Genomic DNA, 20855 nt, shown 5'->3' with positions numbered 1-20855 from the left:
CCTTCATACCCTCTCGGGCACTCCAATATCCTCTCAGCTTCAAGCTCACTACTCCATTCATGGTCAGTCATTCCAATGCTGCCCCAAGGATGCTTGATAGGACCCAACACCAACTGTAAGGTTATTTCCTGACCCTCCTAAATAGTCCTCATGTAAAATCTGGCAATTACGTTACATTACTATTCCTCTCTTCTCAGCATCCTCGGCCTCTGATAGGAGGAAACAGTAGGAGGATGCAAAGGAAAAGAGAAAACAGAAAAGAAGAGAGAGAATAGTGAAGGTGGGGTAGAATAGAAAAGAAATAAAGGAGAAAGAAAGAAGGGGAAATTGAGAGTTTAGAAGGAGAAGGAGAAAAGGAATTGGAGGCAGGAAGCAAAGGCAGAGGAAAGGAAAATGGAGGCTCTATACAAGGCAAACAGCTGACCTTGGCATGGCAGAACTAATCAGCTTGACTCGCCTTGAGCAGCCAATTCCATCTATGCCGACACTGCTGCTAAATTGATTGTGCAGTGATCCAGAGAGATCTTGGAGATGGCCAAAATTGACTGTTTTCTCCAGGTCACAGTCTATTTGGTTGCCCTGATGAGACGTGGGTGATGTGTACTGTACCAATAAAGGGATCCATGTCCTTTGAAAGTCAGAACCAATAATGAAATTCAGGGAATCTGAGAATTTTAGAGCTGGATGGCTCCGGAAAGACCATCTAGTTCATATCATTGATTCAATCAATGTTTGTTCCATTGAATTGTATTAATTTTACAGATGAGGCCGATATGACCAGAGAGGTCAGGTAATTTGTCCAAGGTCAAACAGCGAGTTGTTAATATTTAAACGGTATCTGTTATAGAATGTTCCATCACTCAGAATCTCAATGATGTACCTTGCCACATCTCTAATGTATTTTATCAAACACTCTAATACACCTACTTACATTTCTGTTTCAAAATCTTTTTATATTTTCTGCCTAAATGTCATTTTTAATGTAATGATCTGTGGTAAGAGACACAAACTCTTCCAGAAAGAAATGTAACAGAAGCAAACATGCTTCTAAGCCCATGATAGAAACCTCGCCAACACCCAAACTATGAAATGTTTCTTGTTTAAGTTTCCATTACTCAGGAGGACAGGCTCATAAACATAAAACATCAGAGATATGAAGGATCCTGGAACATGGATTGTCAAGAGTGCTGGGAAGAACCTTAGAACAGAGAATGTCAGAATTGGGGAGGGGGGCAGCCTTAGAATACAAAATGTCAGAGCTAGGATGTACTCTAGAACACAGGATGTCCAAACTAAGAGCGACCTTAGAATATAACCATGTCAGAGCTGGGATGGACTTTTAGAACAGAGAATATCAGAACTGAGAGGGATCTTAGAATACAGAATGTCAGAGCTGGGATGGGCTTTAGAACGGAGAATATCAAAACTGAGAAGGATCTTAGAATACAGAATGTCACAGCTAGGAGATGCTCTAGAACAGAAAATGTCAGAACTAGGAAGAACTTAGAAAATAGCATGTCAGAGCTGGGATGGACTCTAGAACAGAGAATGTCAGAACTAAGAGGGACCTTAGATTGTAACATGTCAGAGCTGGGATGAATTTTAGAACAGAGAATGTCAGAACTGAGAGGGATCTTAGAATACAAAATGTCAGAACTAGAATGTACACTAGAATAGAGAATGTCAGAACTAAGAAGGAACTTAGAATATAGAATGTCAGAGCTGGGAGGAATGTTAGAACATAGAATGTCAGAGCTGGGGTGGACAGAGAATGTCAGAGTTGGGGAGGGGGTAACCTTAGAATACAGAATGTCAGAGCTGGGAGAAAGATTAGAATGTCAAATGTCAAAGCTGGTAAGATTTTAGAGTATAGATTGTTAGAACTGAGAGAGACTTTAGAACACAGAATATCAGAATTGAAGGAGGAACCTTAGAATATAGACTGTAAGTGCTGACATTTTGTAACTTAAAACCCTGTGTCCTGGGGCAGCTGGGTAGCTCCGTGGATTGAGAGTCAGGCCTAGAGATGGGAGGTCCTAGGTTCAAATCCGGCCTCAGACACTTCCCAGCTGTGTGACCCTGGGCAAGTCACTTGACCCCCATTGCCCACCCTTACCACTCTTCTGCCTTGGAGCCAATACACAGAAGTTAAGGGTTAAAAATAAATAAATAAACTAACAAACAAATAAATAAATAAATAAATGATTGAATGAATGAATAAAATAAAACCCTGTGTCCTATTTGGGAGGGCCTTTAGAACATAGAACAAAATGTCAGAACTGGAAGAAGCCTTAAATTATAGAATGTCAGAGCCGGCAGGGCCCTTTGGACATAAAACATAGCATCCTATCTGGGAAGGACACCAGGACTTATAACATAGAGTGATGGCATTGGAAGGGACCTGAGAATTCTTGGACAGGAAGTTCAGGACTTTTATAGTCCTTTTTCCACATCACTTCCTGCCCCTTCCTCCACTTTACGGGATGTAACACCACCAGGCCTCAAATCCAAGTCCTGACACTCTGCTAGTAAAGATGAAAAATGAAACCTTCAAAGAGTTCACATGAATGCAAAGTCTACAGGAAGGGACTCTTCCCTTACAGTGATAAGCAGAATAATGGCAGAATGTCCTAAGAAGGAGCCAAGAAACTTGCCCCGAGTCCATTTGATTCTTTTCCCTCCTTTGGCTTCGGGGACCAGAGAAGGGGAAAGGTGGCATCTGAAAAGGATCTCAAAGGATCCTTCATAGCTACGTGACCCTTAGCAAGTCACTTAATCCCAATTGCTTAGTCCTTCTCACTCTTCTGCTTCTAAGACAGAAGGTAAGAGCTTTAAAAATAAAAATAATAGCATTTAGGGAGCAGCTAGCTGTGTCAGTGGATAAAAAACCAGACCTGGAGTCAGGAGGGCCTCCGTTTAATTCTGACTTCTGACACTTCCTAGCTGTATGGCCATGGACAAGTCACTTAACTCTACCTGCCCCCTTGCCCTTCTGCCTTAGAGTTGTCACTAGGGCAGAAAGTAAGGAGTTAGAAAAAATAATAATAACTGCATTTCATGTAATATCCATTTTACAGATGAGAAAACTGAGGCTCAGAGAAAATGACTTATTCTGGATCATATAGCTGATAAGTAAATGGCTGAGAAAGAATTTTAACCCACATTTCCATGACTCTATGGCCAAACATAAGATACCATCTACCTACCACTGCTCTGCCATTAAACTCGTAAAGCACTTAGCACCGTGTCTGGTACATCGTAGGTGCTTAATAAATGCTTATTTCCTGCCCTTTCCCATCCCTCCCATCTGACTGCCACTTTGGGGTAGAGGAGGGGCATGGGCACACACACCAAGAAGTAAACAGTTTTCCTCTGCCCTCTGCGTGTTCCTTAAGTAGTTGCTGAGTCTCAGAAGCTGCCCTTATTCTCAGTCCACACTAGCAAAGCACAGTGACTCTCTTTCCTTTTACCTCCAGGCTCTTGGAAGGCCAAGTCCTAGGACTGGTCTCCACACGGGCAAGAAGAGCATCAGAAGCCTCGGTCTGGGACAGTGAACCATAGAATGTTATATCGAGAGGGAGTCCCAACAGGGGAGCACACTGGGTATGTATGTATACACACAAGTGCCCAAGAGAAGTGATAACAATCATAATAATAGCTCGCATTCATGGTGCACTCGCAAGTGTATAGAGCACTCGACACAGTAGCCCCTTTGAGGAAGAGAAGTAAATCTTGAGAAGGGAGAAGAATGGAAGGGGAAGAATTTATGTGTGTGAAGGTTGCAACTTCAGCAGGTGCTTATAGCATGGAATTAGGCAGTGTTCTGAGTTCTAATCACACACACACACACACACACACACACACACACACCCCTGATGAGAGGCCACTCGGATTCCTTACTAAATAATCTGAATGGCAAGTTTCTGAGTTCTTTCTAATTCCCACAAGGGAAGACCAAGGAATGGAACAAGTAGGTCCAGAGCACAGGGCACCCTTGGGAGACAGATCCACAGGTCCTTCTGTAATAATGCCTTCCTGACCCCTCTTATTTCTAATGCCCTCCTAGCTTGTTTTGTATATGTTTGTCAAATGTTGTCCCTGCCCCCCCCCCATTAGATTATAAACTCCTTGAGGGCTGGGACCGTCTTTTGCCTCTTTGGAAACCACAGCACTTAGCACATAGTAGGTGCTTAATAAATGTTTCAATGAAAACTCTAGTTTCAGATTGGGCTTTGGGGAGAATGAAGTTATCAAGAAGTCAGAGTGGGGGGGGGCAGCTGGGTAGCTCAGTAGATTGAGAGTCAGGCCTAGAGACGGGAGGTCCTAGGTTCAAATCCGACCTCAGACACTTCCCAGCTGTGTGACCCTGGGCAAGTCACTTGACCCCCATTGCCCACCCTTACCACTCTTCCACCTAGGAGCCAATACACAGAAGTTAAGGGTTTAAAAAAAAAAAAAAGAAGTCGGGGTCTTCACACGTAACTGCCATCAGACTGATTCTTGCCTAATAAGAGAAAATTGGGCTGCTCAGGAAAAGGAAAAGAGAGTATTCCCACCTAGCTAGTGTCTCTGGAAAAGAAATCTAGACTTCTTGGATTCTCCTGCCTGGCTCATAGTAGGTGCTTAACAAAAAGGTTTATTGATGGATTATTTGTTGTTTAAGTATAAATTTGATACAATCTGAAGTGTAGGGTTTGGAGTTTGGGTTGGTGGGGGGGGGGGCAGGGTGAACAATTAATTTGTGAATCTCCAGCTTCCTTCTATAGCTTTGGGGTGGCTGGAGAAACCCCATTAATGGCCCTTAAGGAATTTCTCCAAAGGCCACCCAGAAGGAGATGTCACAATCTTATTAAGCTTTAGAGCACCCCTTCACAGGAGGTATAATTCTGTCATTTCCTAGTTGAGTTAATGGAGCTTAGAGTAGCCAAATCATTTGCTGTAAGTCACACAGTGAGCCATCATCAGGGAAAGACTCATCCCATAATTCTTAGCCAGATTCCCCATAGAAACATCCACTTATAAGCATTAGTGGCAGAAAGACTCTGAAACGAAAAGCCTGAAAGTTACCAAGAGCCGAGGGTTGGAGGAGAAGCCTGGCTTCCCGACTCCCCCAAATGACAGCACTATTGCACAAGGGCCAAGGAACAGAGATAAGAGCAGGCGCCCATCCATCCACACTGATGCCTATCACCAAACCTAATAAAGAATGGAATGGAAGCTGCTCATTGGACAACACTTTATCATTTTCTCCGCGATTATATCAGCTTTATAATTTCTTCCACCACTGACTCCCTCGTTGTCGTCTTGCTGAATCATTTGTGTTATGAAGGTGGAGGGTAATGGTGTTTGCCTTCAGGAAATTAAAGGCTCCTTTCAATAAGGGTACCAGCTATCAGCACTCAGGGCTGCTATGGAGCTTGAAGTCACCATCAGATCTGAGCAATGGAAGGATATGAAAAGGGACAAAGGAAAATGAGATCACCTCCTTACCCAGATTTCCCTTCGTGGGCAATTTTGGCAACATCTTATGCATTTTCAATCCATTCATCAGACACATGACTAAGCCTTGTCCATCAGCTCTGACAGGGAGTTCTGGACTGTGCCTCAGCTAGCCAGGTAAGGTGGGAATTACCAAGCCAAAGTCTGAGTTGTTCCTGTGTCTGAAAGAGCCAAGTGTTCCAAGAGATTGTTTCCACCTGGTCTAAGCATGGAACCTAAGACCCTGGTTATCTTCCTACCTCTGAAATGAGCATCAGAAAAATTGTAGTTTCAACCTGAGTTTAGGGTAGGAGTGAGGGCATCAAGGAACCCAGGTCCCAGGGGAGAGGTTTCCTAACAAGCTGCCATCAGGCTGATTCTTTTCTAATAGGAAAAATTGTGCTCCTCGGGAAAGGGAGAAAAGAGTGTTGCCTAATGGAATAATATTTGCTGGATTCTCCTGCCCAGGACCACCAACTCCCCCCAGCTGCTGAAGTCATCAGCCCCATACCAATTACTCTCAAAAGCATGGACTCTTTCTGCTTTTTCTTTATTTCTTCAGACTTGGCACAGTTCCTGGCACATAAAAAGTGCTTTTGAAAAGCTGGTGAAAACAATCAAAACCATTGCAAAAAAAAAAAAAAAGCATAAAAACAAGTTTGGTCTCAAAAAAAAAAAAAAGAAATGGGAAGGCATTTCCTTCCCTTTCTTCTCTGTAAAGGGAAGTAGTAGGGGAGAGCAAATGTGGGTGTGAAACATTGCATATAGCAGATTTGTTGATGTGTTGATAAGTTTTTTCTGGTTTTCTATCCTTTTTTAATTCATTATTATAAGGGACAGATCTAAGTCTATTATCCTGTGAAAATTTTCATAAAAATGTTAAATCTATAAGTCAAAGAAAAAGGAGTCTTTTTGCCCAAAGGATTTACTTGCTCAACTCACTATGTTCTTTTATTAATCATCTATCAGTCAACCAGCCTTTTAACATTAATATATTTGATGGATTTCTTTTGGTTTCACATTGTCAATATTTCACAGACATACACACACACACACACACACACACACACAAACACACACAAACACACACAAACACACACACACACCCCTATCTTTCTCCTTCCCTCTTCCCAGAGAACTAAGATCAAATGTATTATCTAGTCAAATGTTTTTATTTTCCAGATGAGGAAAATGAGCCTTATGGTCTTAGACTAAACACAACCTCTTCAATTTGTAAATGTGGAAACTTAGGTACATAGAGGAAGTGACTTTTTCAAGATCAAAGATCACATAGGATGGAAGTGACAGACAGTGACAAACACCCAAGACCTCTGGCTACAAAGCCAGTGTTCTTTTTCACTGTACATAACTGCAAGACAAGTTTCAGGGATACAGTTATGAGAGGTGAGAAAGGATACGGAAGCTCTCTTCTTGCTGGGCATGGATCTCCTCACACATCACTTGGAATTGTAATTATTCATCACAGAATACAAGAGATCATTTGGTCCAACTGCCTCATAATAATGGGCAAGGTAGATGAGTGAGCCATCCTGTCTAACTCAGCTCAAACCAGCAAGAAATGTGCTAATTAGAGTAAAAGCAGAATAATGAATAAAGAAGGTAAAGGAAAGAAATCCTCCTAGAAAAATCAATGTAGAAAGTGACAAAATAAGTAAACTCCAATAGAAGGGCCTGATATGATGAGCATCAACTTTGGGATGAATGAAAGCAAAATACCAGAACTTTTCCAAAGAATCAGAAAACCTACTGGGCTCCATTCATAAAGTTTTGATCTAAAAGGTTTTCCACAAGATGAAAACTAGAAATGAAGAGGCAGCAGGCACTCCTTCTTTCCCTATCTTCTGTCCTGGTCAGACAACAACTGAAGTATTGTTTTATGTTTCTTAGATTTAGAGCTGGAAGGGACTCAAGAGGTCATCTAGTCCAAGCACCTTCCTTCATTTTAAAGCTAAAGAAATGACACAGGGGCAGCTAGGTGGCTCAGTGGATTGAAGTGCTACTAGGGAAGAGTGGTGGACAGATACAATTTTGGCTGGGCCAAAGCAAAAGGAAGCTCAGCTGCCAGTGTCTAGTGATGAAAAAAATGGTCCAATGCTGTAAAGATCAATATCACAACAATAAGAACCTGGAATGATCTTTGTAAAAATATCGATAAGCCAAGGCAAGCTGGATGGGGCCAAAGAGGAGATGGAAACATTAAACCAACATCTTGAGTGTCAATAAACTTAAATGGATGGGAATAGGTGAATTTCATTCAGGTGATCACCATCTATACTAATACGAGCAAGAATCCCTTAGAAGAAATGGAGCTGTCCTCACAGTCAATAAAAAGGTGAGAATGGCAGAGGATGATCTAGGGTACTATATACTAGGGTATGATCACAAAAATTATAGAATGATATATATTTGAATCCAAGGCAAACCATTTGCATCACAGTGATATAAACCTATGCTCTAACCTTAGATAACAAAAAGACCCAAGATGCTCAGTCCTATGAAGATCTGTATCTTCTAGAAAAAGAGTCCCCCAAAAAGATATGCTATTCATCATAGGGGATTGGACTGCTAAAATAGGAAATCAGAAGATAACTAAAAGGGCAGCTAGGGGACTCAATGAATAGAGAGCCAGGCCTGGAGACAGGAAGACCTGGGTTCAAATTTGGCCTCAGATACTTCATAGCTGTGTGACCCTGGACAAGTCACTTAGCCCTCACTGCTCTACTGCCTTGGAATAGTATCCATTCTAAGACAGAAGGTAAGGGTTTGTTGGGGGGGAGGGGTTAAGGTCATTGGAATAAAAGGCAGGTTTAGCCTTGGAATATAAAATGAATCAGGGCATAGACTAATAGAATTTCATCAAGATAACTCACTGGTTATAGCAAACACTCTTTTCCAATGACCCAAAAGGTGGCTCTCCACATGGATATCACCAGATGGTCAATCTTGAGTTCAGACTGATTATACACTCTGCAATCAAAAGTGCAGAAGCTCTATGCAGTCAGTTAAAACAAGACCCGGACTGACTATGGCTCGGAACATGAGTTTCTTATTGTGAAATTTGGACTTAAAATGAAGAAAGTAGGGAAAGGCATTAGGCTACATAGGTATGATCTAATTAACTTCCCTTATGAATATGAAGTGGAATAGACTTAAGGGATGGTAAGTAAAGCACCTGGAGAACTATGGACAGAGATTCAAAATATCCCTCCGGGAGGCAGTAACAAAAAACATGCCAAAGAAAAGGAAGAGCAAAAAGGCAAGATGGCTGTCTGATGACATTTTAAAACAGATAAGAAAAAAAGAGAGAGAAAAGAAACAATAGACCCAACTGAAAACAGAATTCCAGAGAATAACAAGGAGAGAGAAGAAAATTTTCCTAAATGATCAATGCAAAGAAATAGAACAATAGAATGGGAAAGGCAAGAGATCTCTTCTAGAAAAAGAGAGATATTGAGGGAACATTTCATGCAAAAATGGGCATACTAGAAGACAAAACGGCAGGGACTTAACAGAATTAGAAAAGATTAAGAAGAGGTGGCAAGAATATCCCAAAGTACTATCCAAGAAATATCTTAACGTCATGGATAAGCATGATGGTGTTGTTACTGATCCAGAGCCATTCATCCTGGAGAATGAAGTCAAGGGGGCTTTGTATTTTATATTTACTCTCTTGTATAACATGTTGGATTCTGTCATCCAATTGAAAGCTTTTGGCATTTTCTCTGGCTGAAATGCTCTTCCTCCTCATCTCTGCATTCACTGGCATTCTCCAAATTCCAACTAAAATCCTATTTCTCCAGGAAACCTTTCCCAAAGCTTCTTAATTCTTGGAATTTCCCAGTTAATCATATTCTATTTATCCTGTGTAACTTGTTTGTACACACACACACACACACACACACACACACACACACACACATTTAATTTTTAACTCATCTTCCCCATTAGACTGGGAGCTCCTTGAGGGCAGGGACTATCTTTTACTACTTAGCCTTACAGCAGCAGACAACAGTCACATCAGCAGCACAGTCACCCTAGAGCCTAGTTTCTTGAAGCCAAGGTGGTCTATAGACTGGGCCAACCAGATATTCTGTCATAGTCAAGACCATGACACAAAGCTAAGGGACTCTCCCTTCTCTGGAAATACAGGGAAATCATGAAATGTTTGAGTATTGAGGAATTCTTAGAAAGAGGTTCTCTGTTTCTATGCTACTAAATAATTACTAATTCTATAAGGTCCTTCTAATTTCATTTCCTAGATATAAAGACTTGGTTGCCCAGCCCTCTTTCAGTCTTTGTGACACTTACAGTCCAAACTGGCATCTCTCAGTTAGATGGTATATGTATGGATATATGGATGCTGTAAAGAAGACTAGATTGAAAAATATAGGTAGGGGTCCTCCAGGTGGTTCAGTGGATAGAGAGCCCCACTTGGACATAGGAGGTCCTGGGTTCAAATCTGGCCTCAGATCCCAGGTGGGTGACCCCCAGGCAAATCACAACCCCAGTTGTCTAGCCCTTATTACTCTTCTGCCTTGGAACCAATACTTAGCATTGATTCTAAGACAGAAGGTAAAGGTTTAAAAGTATAGGCAAGCCTGGGAATTGAATCACCATTTGACATCATGAAATCTTCTACAGGTTGGTCTTGCTATTCAAGCAGTTATAAAGTCAATACTACACTTAAGGCCTCCAGAATCAGTCAACATACCAATCTTCTGCTCTCTTCCACATTCTTTTCTTTCCTTCCTTCTTTATTTTTTAAAACCCTTACCTTCTGGCCCATTGACAGCTCCAGAACAGAAAGGCAAAGCTAGGCAAATAGTGAATTGCCCAGGGTCACACAGTTAAGAAGTATATGAGGTCAGATTTGAACCCAGGTCCTCCCAACTCTAGATCTGGAGCTCTATCCGCTGTACCGCCTCGCTGCCCCTTCTCTTCCACATTCTAAAATTGTATGAGATTTCTATCCAGGACCTTTTATAATCCATCAGTGGAAACCAGTAGCAGATGGACAAAAATCACAATCTCAAATGCATGGAGGACAAAATGGAAATTGGTTCTGTGCGAGTTCATTTGAAAAGCTGTTCTCTATTGGGGACTTATTGACAGCTCTTGGAAACTGATTGGCGTGCTTCCAGAGATTTGAAGCAAATAATCCGCATCACAATTTAAGCTGGGAGCAGGGGAATGTTTCTTGTGTGATCAATACTAGATTCATTATATAGTCTGTAAAATACCAATGAAATATAGAAGCATATGAATGGATTTTTAAGATTTAATACTCAATAAACAAATACAATTCCACAAACATTTATTAAGCTCTGTTGTGTACAAGGCAACACGCTAAGCACCACGAATATAATGACAACCATAAAGCATGTCTATAAATAAAATTCACAAAAGAACAATATAAGCCATCAGATTTTTTTTTTGGTCCTGGTCTGTGATTTTTGTCGGTGTGGGGACCTTCCCACATGGAGACTTCCTCCATCGACAGGGACTAACAAGTCCTCCACAACTTACACTCTCGAGAGAGCCATGTGGGACTCTGAGGAGGGGGATGAGACTTGCTCAGGGTGACAAAGCCCATATGGGTCAAAGGCAAGACTTGAACCCAGTTCTTGATTCCAAAGATGGCCACGAGGCCATGCTCTCCCTTACCTGCATGAATTTTCTCTTAACTTAGCAAATCCTACAGGGAGGTGGGTGTCACCCTCTTCCCAAATTGTCTCCCTTAGCATATACGTCATGGGGACAGCTTCACATGTTGAACAGTAACAGCTAACACTCTCCTTTACATAAGCACAAAGAACAACAACTTCTTGTTAAGGATGTGGACCAAAGGACCAGATGGGGCAAGCCCAGGAGGTGGCGGCCCTCTTCCTGCTTCTTGAAGATGAGATTTATATTTCATAGTTTCTGAACTTCCGCAAGAGGTCCGAGGGAGTGTCTCCTGACCAGCGAAAACGCAGATGCCAGCAATTCACATCTGGAAAGTCTTGAAAAGAGAAGAATTCATTGTTTAAAATCAAATATAGGAAATCCAAGTTTTCGACACCAGAATCAGAAAGCCTCTGAGTTGTTTTGGGGACTTTGGAGGTCGTGGTCCCACCTGGCCCTAAACAAGCATCCCCATTCCATCATACCTAGGTCTACGAGCCTCCAGTGAGGGGAACCACGGACCCAAAAGGCAGCCTGTTTGGGATAACATTCATTTTCAGGAAATTTTTCCTTAAATCAAGCCCAAATTGTCTCTCTGAAACTTCTGTCTTTCACTCCTATTTCATAAGATCATAGATCCCCACCTGGAAGGGATCTCAGAGGCCATTCAGGCCCAACTGTCCCAGCTGACAGATGAGGAGATTTACCCAAGGGCGCAAAGGCAGCAAGCATCTGGTGAGGGATTTGAACCCAGGATCTCTGAATCCAGAACTAGTACTGTTTTCCAGAGTACCACACCACCTGCCTATGGCCTTCCCAACCAAGAAGAACAAGTCTAGATAGTGGGTGAGATTGGGAAGTATGTCCTTAATTCCAGAGGTACAATGCAAGAGTGAAAAGATTGCTGGTCTGGTCAAATCCTTTCTCTTCCACTTACTAGTTGCATGACCTTGGAAAAGTCATTTCTCCTCTCTAAGCCTCAATTTCCTCACCTGTAAAATGGGAATGCTAGCCTTATGGTGTTATAAAGAAACCATTTTGTAAATCTTAAATGTGATATTGAAATGGGGGAAAACAGACTTTTAACTAGCATGAAATGTGCCCTCCATGGAGGGGGTTGGGTAGACAGGTGCAGGGTGGACAGAAACCTCTGGATAATGACAATGAGCCACTGCTGGGAAGGCAACCCTTCCACTTGACAGGAAAGTACTTACAATAACTACCATCACAAGACTCCTATACATTTCTATTCTATTCCCTAAATTACTGCATTACATACTTTAGAACAACAACATGTGATAGTGTCTAAAGCAGTGATTCCCAAAGTGGGTGCCACCGCCCCCTGGTGGGTGCTGCAATGATCCAAGGGTGCGGTGATGGCCACAGGTGCGTTTATCTTTCCTATTAATTGCTATTAAAATTTAGAAAAATTCATTTCCAGGGGGGCTAAGTAATATTTTTTCTGGAAAGGGGGTGGGAGGCCAAAAAAGTTTGGGAACCACTGGTTTAAAGTGCTGAAATAAATCAGGAAAATTTGGGTTCAAAGCTATTTTGGACATTTCCTCTCTGCATGACCATGTTATTTAGCAAGTTATTTACTGTTGTGTTATTTATCAGGCAAGTTATTTAGGCCTGCTGAGCCTCAGTTTCCTCATCTGTAAAATGAAGGAGTTGGACTAGATGTCTGCAGTCACTTCCAGCACTGAAGCTAGGAGCCTATGATCCAGTAGCTTACTAATTTATTTAATTATTCTGGCTGACTTGGTGGGAAGCTTGGGCACGTCTACACTGCAGAAGAAGCATCAACACTGCCGTTAATGTCCTCCTAAGTTCGATGCTCATTAGCGGTCACCACCCTGGTCACCTCACCATGGTTAAAGAGCTGAGAAGGAGGGAAAAGGCAATAATGAAAGGGAAGTCCAGCCCAGAACTAGTCAATTTGATCTTCCAGTAAAATGTAGGTTCTATCGTGAGTTTTCACTGCCAAACCCAACCTCTCTAAGTTCAGAAAGCTGCCAATTAACAGGAGATCCTGGGAAGCAAATCGCCACAGGACCAATTTTCATCCCCAAATAGCACAGGGTGGGTATTGTATTACCACTGTTGACTACCTGCTCCTAGCAGGGACCTGGGAAGAAGGGTATCTCCTCAGCCCAGAGGTCAGCATCATAAATCTGTCTGGATAGTACGTCCTGTAAAGGAAATCTCTGGATTCGTGCCACAGGCCTCAGCTTGGACATGGAAGGGAGAGAGATGGAAACTGTAGAAAGCAGAAATGTAACTTCAAATCCTGATCATTTGCAGTGAGATTAAAGGCTCCCAGCACACCCCTGTCTCAAAGAGATCCAGGAAAAGCAAGCACGTGTACAAGAATATTTCTAGCAGCTCTTTAGTGGTGACAAAGAATTGCAGGTGGAGGGGATGCCCATCGGTTGGGGAATGGCTGAACAAGTTGCGCTAAATGACTGTGAGGGGATGCTGTTTGGGCAGTAAGAAATGAAAAAAGAGGTGGTTCGGAAAAACCTGGAGAGACCTACGCAGAGTAAAGTGCGAAGAATCGAGAGACCAGTGTGCACAGTAATAGCCATATTGGATGACCATCAGTCACCTGGGGAAGACTTAACGACTCTAATCAATACAACAATCCAAGACAATTCCAAAGGGCCCATAATGAAAAATGCTCTCTGCCTCATGAGCTCTGAGTACAAACCGAAGCATAGTCTTTTTCACTTCTTTTATTTTTCTTGCTTAATTTTTTTTTGCAACATGGCTAAAATGGAAATGTTTTGCATGACTTCACCTGTATAATGGATATCTTATTGCTTGCCTTCTCAGTGCATAGGGAAGGGGCTGAAAAGAATTTGGAACTCAAACTTTTTAAAAGAATATTAAATTCTTTTTTAAACCCTCAAATCTGGTCTTAGATACTTCCCAGCTGTGGGACCCTGAGCAAGTCACTTGACCCTCACTGTCCACCCTTACCAATCTTCCACCTATGAGACAATACACAGAAGTTAAGGGTTAAAAAAAAAAAGTTCTGTATTTGGGTCCTACCTCTGACCCATATTCCTCACTGTGTGACCCTGGGCAAATCACTTAACCCTCTTAGTTAGCTAAGAAGCATCTGAAGCTATATTTGAACCCAGGTTCTCCTGAGTTCAAATCTGGCACCTTATCCGCTGTGCTGCCTAGCTACCCTGAGCTAATGATATATATTTTTTTTTATTTTAAACCCTTAACTTCTGTGTATTGACTTATAGGTGGAAGAGTGGTAAGGGTGGGCAATGGGGGTCAAGTGACTTGCCCAGGGTCACACAGCTGGGAAGTGTCTGAGGCCGGATTTTAATGATATTTTTAAAAGAATTTCTCTCCTCTCAGTAGAGAGATGAGGGCCCACAGGGGCAGAGTATTATATAGACAGTCAAACATTGCGATGGTTTATTCTACTTGGCTATTTTGTATTTTTTTTTACCAAGAATTCTTAGCAGATGGTACTGAGAATAGCTTCAACGAATACCTCCACTATATATTTATGCTTCCAAAGAGGAGGAAGTATAAGCTGTTGCATCACACACACACACACACACACACACGCACACACACACACACACACACACACACACGTTAGGAGCCCTTTTCCATACTTTTCATTTTTACCAAAGAGCTCAAATGAGATGAGGATATCGGTTGGCAGCCTGCAGGAGGATGGGCAAAAGGAAACGGCCGAAGCAGATGTCGAGCACCGGGGCATGCAGGAGATCGGAAAGGGCACCAGAGAGTGACAGATGAGAAATATTGCCAAGCTTTGTGATGGTCTTTTTAATTTCTTTGAATGCTGGGGGTGATGAAAACTGTTCCGTTGAAGAGAAACAAGATTCTATGAGACTATGCAGAGGGCATGCTGGGATCCAGCTCTGTGCCTCTCAAGGCAGAAAGGCTTCACATGAAAGGAAAACAGGGGTCAGCATAAGCTTCCACAGAATTCCGTCATTCTCCAGATCTGATGTCCAAAAGAAAGACAGTCATCATACTGAATTCAGCTCCCACTCAGAGCAATGGCGCACCTCGGCTCCAGGCAAAGGTTATTAACTTTAACTCAAAGGTGTGACCTTTGAGGGTTTTGTTTTGTTTTTTAATATTTCAGTAATTGTATTTTTTTACTCTTACTTTCTGTCTTCATAACTTCTCTAAGACTGAACTGCAAAGTCTGGCAAACAAGGTGAAGTGACTTGCCCAGGGTCACACAACTAGGAAGTATCTGAAGCCAGATTTGATCCCAGATCCTCTCACCTCCAAGCCTGGCATTCTATATATTGAGCCACCTAGCTGCCCCATCAATAATTAAATTTCAGTAAATTTGGTTTCCTTTGTATGCCCTTAAAAATATGATTTTGAGAAGGAGTCTATAGGCTTCACTAGACATCCAAAGGGGTCCATAATTCAAGAAAGAAGGATAAGCAAAGAGATAACAAGGAAAAATACTTGTACAAAAATATTCATAGCCACACTCTGTGGTGGCAAAAAACTGGGAAATGAGGGGGTGTCCCTCGATTGGGGAATGGCTAAACAATTGTAGTATATGATGCTGGTGGAATACTATTGTGCTGTAAGGTTTGGTGATTTGGAGGCTTTCTATATGAACTAGGAGAACCTCCATGAACTGATGCAGAATGAAATGAGCAGAACCAAGAGAACATTGTACACAAAGACTGAAACACTGTGGAATAATCCAGTATAATGGACTTTACTAGTAGTAGTAATGTAACAAGCCTGTAACACTCCAGAAGGACTTATGGGAAAGAACACTACCCACATTGAGAGGAAGAACTGTGGGAGTAGAAATACAAAAGAAAAATATGACATCACTTATCACATGTATATATGGGTAAGTGATTTGGGGTTTTGGTCTTAAAAGATTGTTCTCTAACAAAAATGAATAATATGGAAATAGGTAGAAGTGATAACATTTGTACAACCCAGTGGGATTGTTTGTCAGTTCTGGGAGCAGGGAGGGAAGAGGGGAGGGAAAGAAAATGAAACATGGAAACATGGAAAAATATTTTAAAATAAAAATTAATTTGCAATAAAAAAAGAGTAAGAACCTTTTCAATGGAAGACAGGGACTGGAGTCTTGGTTCCATTGGGTATAGGGAAATTTGGGATGCAGAAACTCCCTCTGCCAATGCTCTCTTCACCTTCTTGGAAACTTATAGCCTTAATGAGTTGCCTAGAGCAGTAATTTCCTACTCAAATAGAGATGGGACCCCCTAAACAGCATATAAGCATCCCTATTGGCTACATATTGATTTTGAAAGCCATATATTAATATGATCTATGTTCTATTGTACTTTTATTTAATTTGTTAACTATTTCCCAATTACGTCTTAGTCTGGTTCCAGTGCCAGCAAGCAGAGTGTTTGGCATATCTGATGATGCCTAGGATCACATCTGGCAGGCCAGTATGTGCTAGAATCAAGATTTGAACTCAGATCTTCCTGGCTTCCAGGCCAGCTCTATATCTGCCACTAAAAATTGCCTTTCAATGTCATCATAAAGATAGAAGATAGATAGGAAGAGACACTAATGTATGCAAGGCCTGTTCTATTTTTTCCCTTCTCTCCTCTGGAAACCCACCATCACCAGGACTTACTTGAGGAGTCGGGGCTTTGTGGGGACCACGTTTTATCCAAGGTGTCAGGCTTTCCTTGATCCTTTCTCTCTGTGGCTGAGCCCAGTTCTTTCCTGGAGGTTTTTTGCTGGCTCCCTTCATCCTCTGGGGCATTGGCAGTGTCAGCTGAGTCCGATTCTTCCAGCATCTTCTCTTTTTTACTCCTGACAGCCCAGTGCATAGACTGGAAGAATGAAACAAAACACAGAGATATGTAGGAGAACACTCACCAAGTTTTAAGCTTCGGTTAGGATACTGCCACTAACCTGATGCATGGCCCCAGACTCTAGATTTGTTGTGGTTTTTCAGTAATGTCCAGCTCTTTGTGACCCCATTTGGGGTTTTCTTGGCAAAGATACTAAAGTGGTTTGCCATTTCATTCTCCAGCTCATTTTACAGATGAGAAAACCAAGATAAAAACAGGGCTAAGTGACTTTCCCAGGGTCACACAGCTAGGAAGTATCTGAGGCCAGATTTGAATTCACCAAGATGAGTCTTCCTGACTCCAGGCCTGGCATCCTATCCACTACCTAGCTGCCCCTAAAAAGGGATGAGTCCTAGATTTGGGGTAAAAGGACATGAGTCCAAATTCTGATTCTGGCACTACCTTGTGTGACCTTGATCAAGTCACTTCCTCTCCTTGGACCTCAGTATTTCTATCTATAAAATGAGGGGGGTTATTAGATGAACTCCAAGGTCTCTTTCAGCTTTAAATATATGATCTCTTTATATTTCTCTTGCTGTAATTTTTAAAAATAATCAATTCAGTTGCTTTTTATAAATGTAACCCTTGATTGATTTTTATCCTGAATCTCTCTCAATAGAAGGGGGAGGGAAGGGGAAATGTTCCCCTTCTCCCTTTTAAGGAAATGCAAGATGAGGTTTGATCAAATACAATTAGGCCTTCTGCAAATAACTCATTTCTAAGTCCATAAAGATTTTCCCCCAGACAGCTGAGTGATTTGTCATGCAGAGCACAAGTGACATCAAGGGAACTGTCCATAGTGGCATGACTCACTTCTGAATGAACAGCAATAAAAGCTCATGGTAATAGCAGTTGAGAGGAAGTACGACAAAGAGGAAGAGATGAGAGATAGTCTGAGCAGCCAACCAGTTAACTCACAGGAGTCAGTAGCACATCCAATGGAATAGCTGCCCAGATGTAAAGACACTTAACAGCGGAACCAGGAGGTGATTAATCCTTTGAAGTGTATCCTTTTAAAATTTCTGTCTGCTTAATGAACTCACTGTCTTAGAGGTATAGATTTAGAGCTTAAAGGAACCTTAGAATCTAATCTAGGTCTCTCATTTTACAGATAAGGAAACTGAGGCAGAAAGAGTTTAAGAAATTTGTCCATGGTCACATAGGTAGTAACTGGCTGAGCCAGGAGTCAGACCCAGAACTTCTGACAACTGACTACAAATCCATTTCTAAATCTTGCAATGTCATTTCTCCAAAATTCGAGCTATAAGGAATTGACTATTACCCAGACTGAACCCCTATTTGACAGATGAAGAAACAGAAGCCTAAAGAAATGAAAGGATTTCACTTAACAGATTGCAAGGACAGGACCAGGACTCAGACTCAAGGGAGTAGGGGTAGTTAGGTGACTCTGAATAAGAGCCAGATCTAGAGATGGAAGGTCTTGGGTTCAAATCTGGCCTCAGACATTCCTAGCTGTGTGACCCTTGGCAAGTCACTTACCCCCAATTGGCTAGACCAGTGGTTCCCAAACTTTTTTACCTACCGCCCCCTTTCCAGAAAAAAATATTACTTAGCCCCCTGGAAATTAATTTTTTTTCATTTTAATAGGAAAGCAATTAATAGGAAAGATAAATGCACCTATGACCATCATTGCTTTCCTGGATTGCTGCAGCACCCACCAGAGGGCAGTAGCACCCACTTTGGGAATCACTGACCTAGACCATACCACTCTTCTGCCTTAAAACCATACTTAGTATTGATTCTAAGACAGAAGGTAAGGATTTAAAAAAAAAAAAAAAGAATCAACAGACTACTGAAGGCCATGACCAAGAGAGGAGGCTTGACATCATATTTCAAGAAATCATTAAAGAAAAGTGTCCAGATCTCTTAGAACCAGAGGTCAAAATAGAATACTCCTCTAGTCACTCTCTGAAAGAAATCTCAAAATGAAAACTTTTAGGAATATCATAGCTAAAAATTCAGAGTTTCTGAGGTACCACCTCACACCTAGCTGATTGGCTAAAATGATAGCAGGGGAGAATAATGAATGTTGGAGGGGATGTGGCAAAATTGGGACGTTAATGCACTGTTGGTGGAGTTGTGAACTGATCCAACCATTCTGGATGGCAATTTGGAACTATGCCCAAAGAGCGATAAAAGAATTCCTGCCCTTTGATCCAGCCATAGCATTGTTGGGTTTGTACCCCCAAAGAGATCATAGATAAACAGACTTGTACAAAAATATTTATAGCTGCGCTCTTTATGGTGGCAAAAAATTGGAAAGCAAGGGTATGCCCTTCAATTGGGGAATGGCTGAACAAATTGTGGTATATGTTGGTGATGGAATACTATTGTGCTCAAAGGAATAATAAACTGGAGGAATTCCATGTGAACTGGAAAGACCAGGAATGGATGCAGAGTGAAAGGAGCAGAGCCAGAAGAACATTGTACACAGAGATTGATACACTGTGGTAAAATCGAATGTAATGGAGGTCTGTACTAGCAGCAATGCAATAACCCAAGACAATTTTGAGGGATTTAGGGAAAAGAATGCTACCCACATTCAGAAGAAGAACTACAGGAGTGGAAATACAGAAGAAAAACAACTGCTTGAACACTTGAGTTGATGAGGACATGATTGGGGATGTAGACCCGAAAAAAAGACCACACCAATGTAAGTATCAATAATATGTAAATAAGTCTTGACTGACCACACGTGTTAAAACCAGTGGAAATGTGAGTTAGCTGGGGGGGGGGGGGCTGTTTGAGGAGGTGAAGAGTAAAGTAAAAACATGAATTATGTAACCATGGAAAATTTTTCTAAAAATTAAAAATTAAAAAAAAAATAAAAATTCAGAGTTTGCAGGTTGAAGAAAAATACAGAAAGCAGCCAAAAAGAAGGATTAATTTTTTTAAACTCTTACCTTCCATCCTAGAATCAATACTGTATATTGGCTCTAAGACAGAAGAGTGGCAAAGGTTAGGCAATGGGACAGTTAAGGATCACACAGCTAGAAGTGTCTGAGGTCAGATTTGAACCCAGGACCTTCTGTCTCTGGGCCTGGCTCTCAATCCACTGAGCCACCTAGCTACCCCCAAAAAATAAGGATTTAAAGTATTGAGGAGCCATAGTCAAAATCACATGAGTAACCATCACTATCAAATGAGAGTAATAATACGTTCATTACGTAAGTCCCAGAACAAAGAGTAGGTGAAATAGGCACCTACAGAGAGGACACATAAATGGGACAGAGGAAAGAGAAGGGATAACAACAGATATGCTTTATACTAGCTTTTTTTTTCATTTATTTTAATGCCCCAAAGTGCTCACCCTTTCATGTAGGTATTTGTTTGGAGGTATTTGTATAGGCTCATGATTAACAAAGAAGGCTCTATACCTTATTCTGAACTTGATAGGAACATAGTTTTAAAACTAGAAGAGATAAGGGAGGTCATTAAGTTCAACTTCCTCATTTTACAGAGGAGGAACCTGAAGCTCAGAGGTTAAGTGATTTATACATGGTCTCATGGCTAAAAATATGAGACAGGATTTGAGCTCAAATCTTCCTGACTTCAAGTCTAAATTTGGCCCCATGCCTAGTTATGAGGCCATCCATGACCATTCATGGCCCCAGTTAGCTGTCTCCTTCCTTGGAGGAGTGTAATTAAAAAAAAAAATCTTCCTCTAAGGCTCACTTATACCTGGCCCTGGAGATAGATAGATAGATAGATAGATAGATAGATAGATACATACATACATACATACATACATACATACATACATACATTATAGGGAAGGAAGGAAGGAAGGAAGGAAGG

The 20855-nt window shown here is 41.5% G+C and overlaps 1 protein-coding gene across 1 annotated transcript in view; it reads right to left on the bottom strand.

Annotated features, from left to right (window-relative positions):
* Positions 1-10796: 10796 nt before the first annotated feature.
* Positions 10797-20855, bottom strand: part of DNAJC12 (DnaJ heat shock protein family (Hsp40) member C12) — an 18728-nt gene continuing 8669 nt past the window's right edge. The window contains exons 5-6 of the mRNA XM_044660318.1: positions 16814-17015; positions 10797-11500 (exon numbers count right to left, since the gene is read on the bottom strand). Of these exons, the coding sequence (XP_044516253.1) occupies positions 11406-11500; positions 16814-17015 (297 nt within the window). The 3' untranslated portion in view covers positions 10797-11405. The remainder of the gene's footprint in view (positions 11501-16813; positions 17016-20855) is intronic.

The sequence above is a fragment of the Gracilinanus agilis genome, chromosome 2 (assembly GCF_016433145.1).
Source record: "Gracilinanus agilis isolate LMUSP501 chromosome 2, AgileGrace, whole genome shotgun sequence".
Taxonomy (NCBI): Eukaryota; Metazoa; Chordata; class Mammalia; order Didelphimorphia; family Didelphidae; genus Gracilinanus; species Gracilinanus agilis.
Note: the sequence above shows the minus strand (reverse complement) of the source record. Positions and strands in the feature narration are given on the sequence as shown.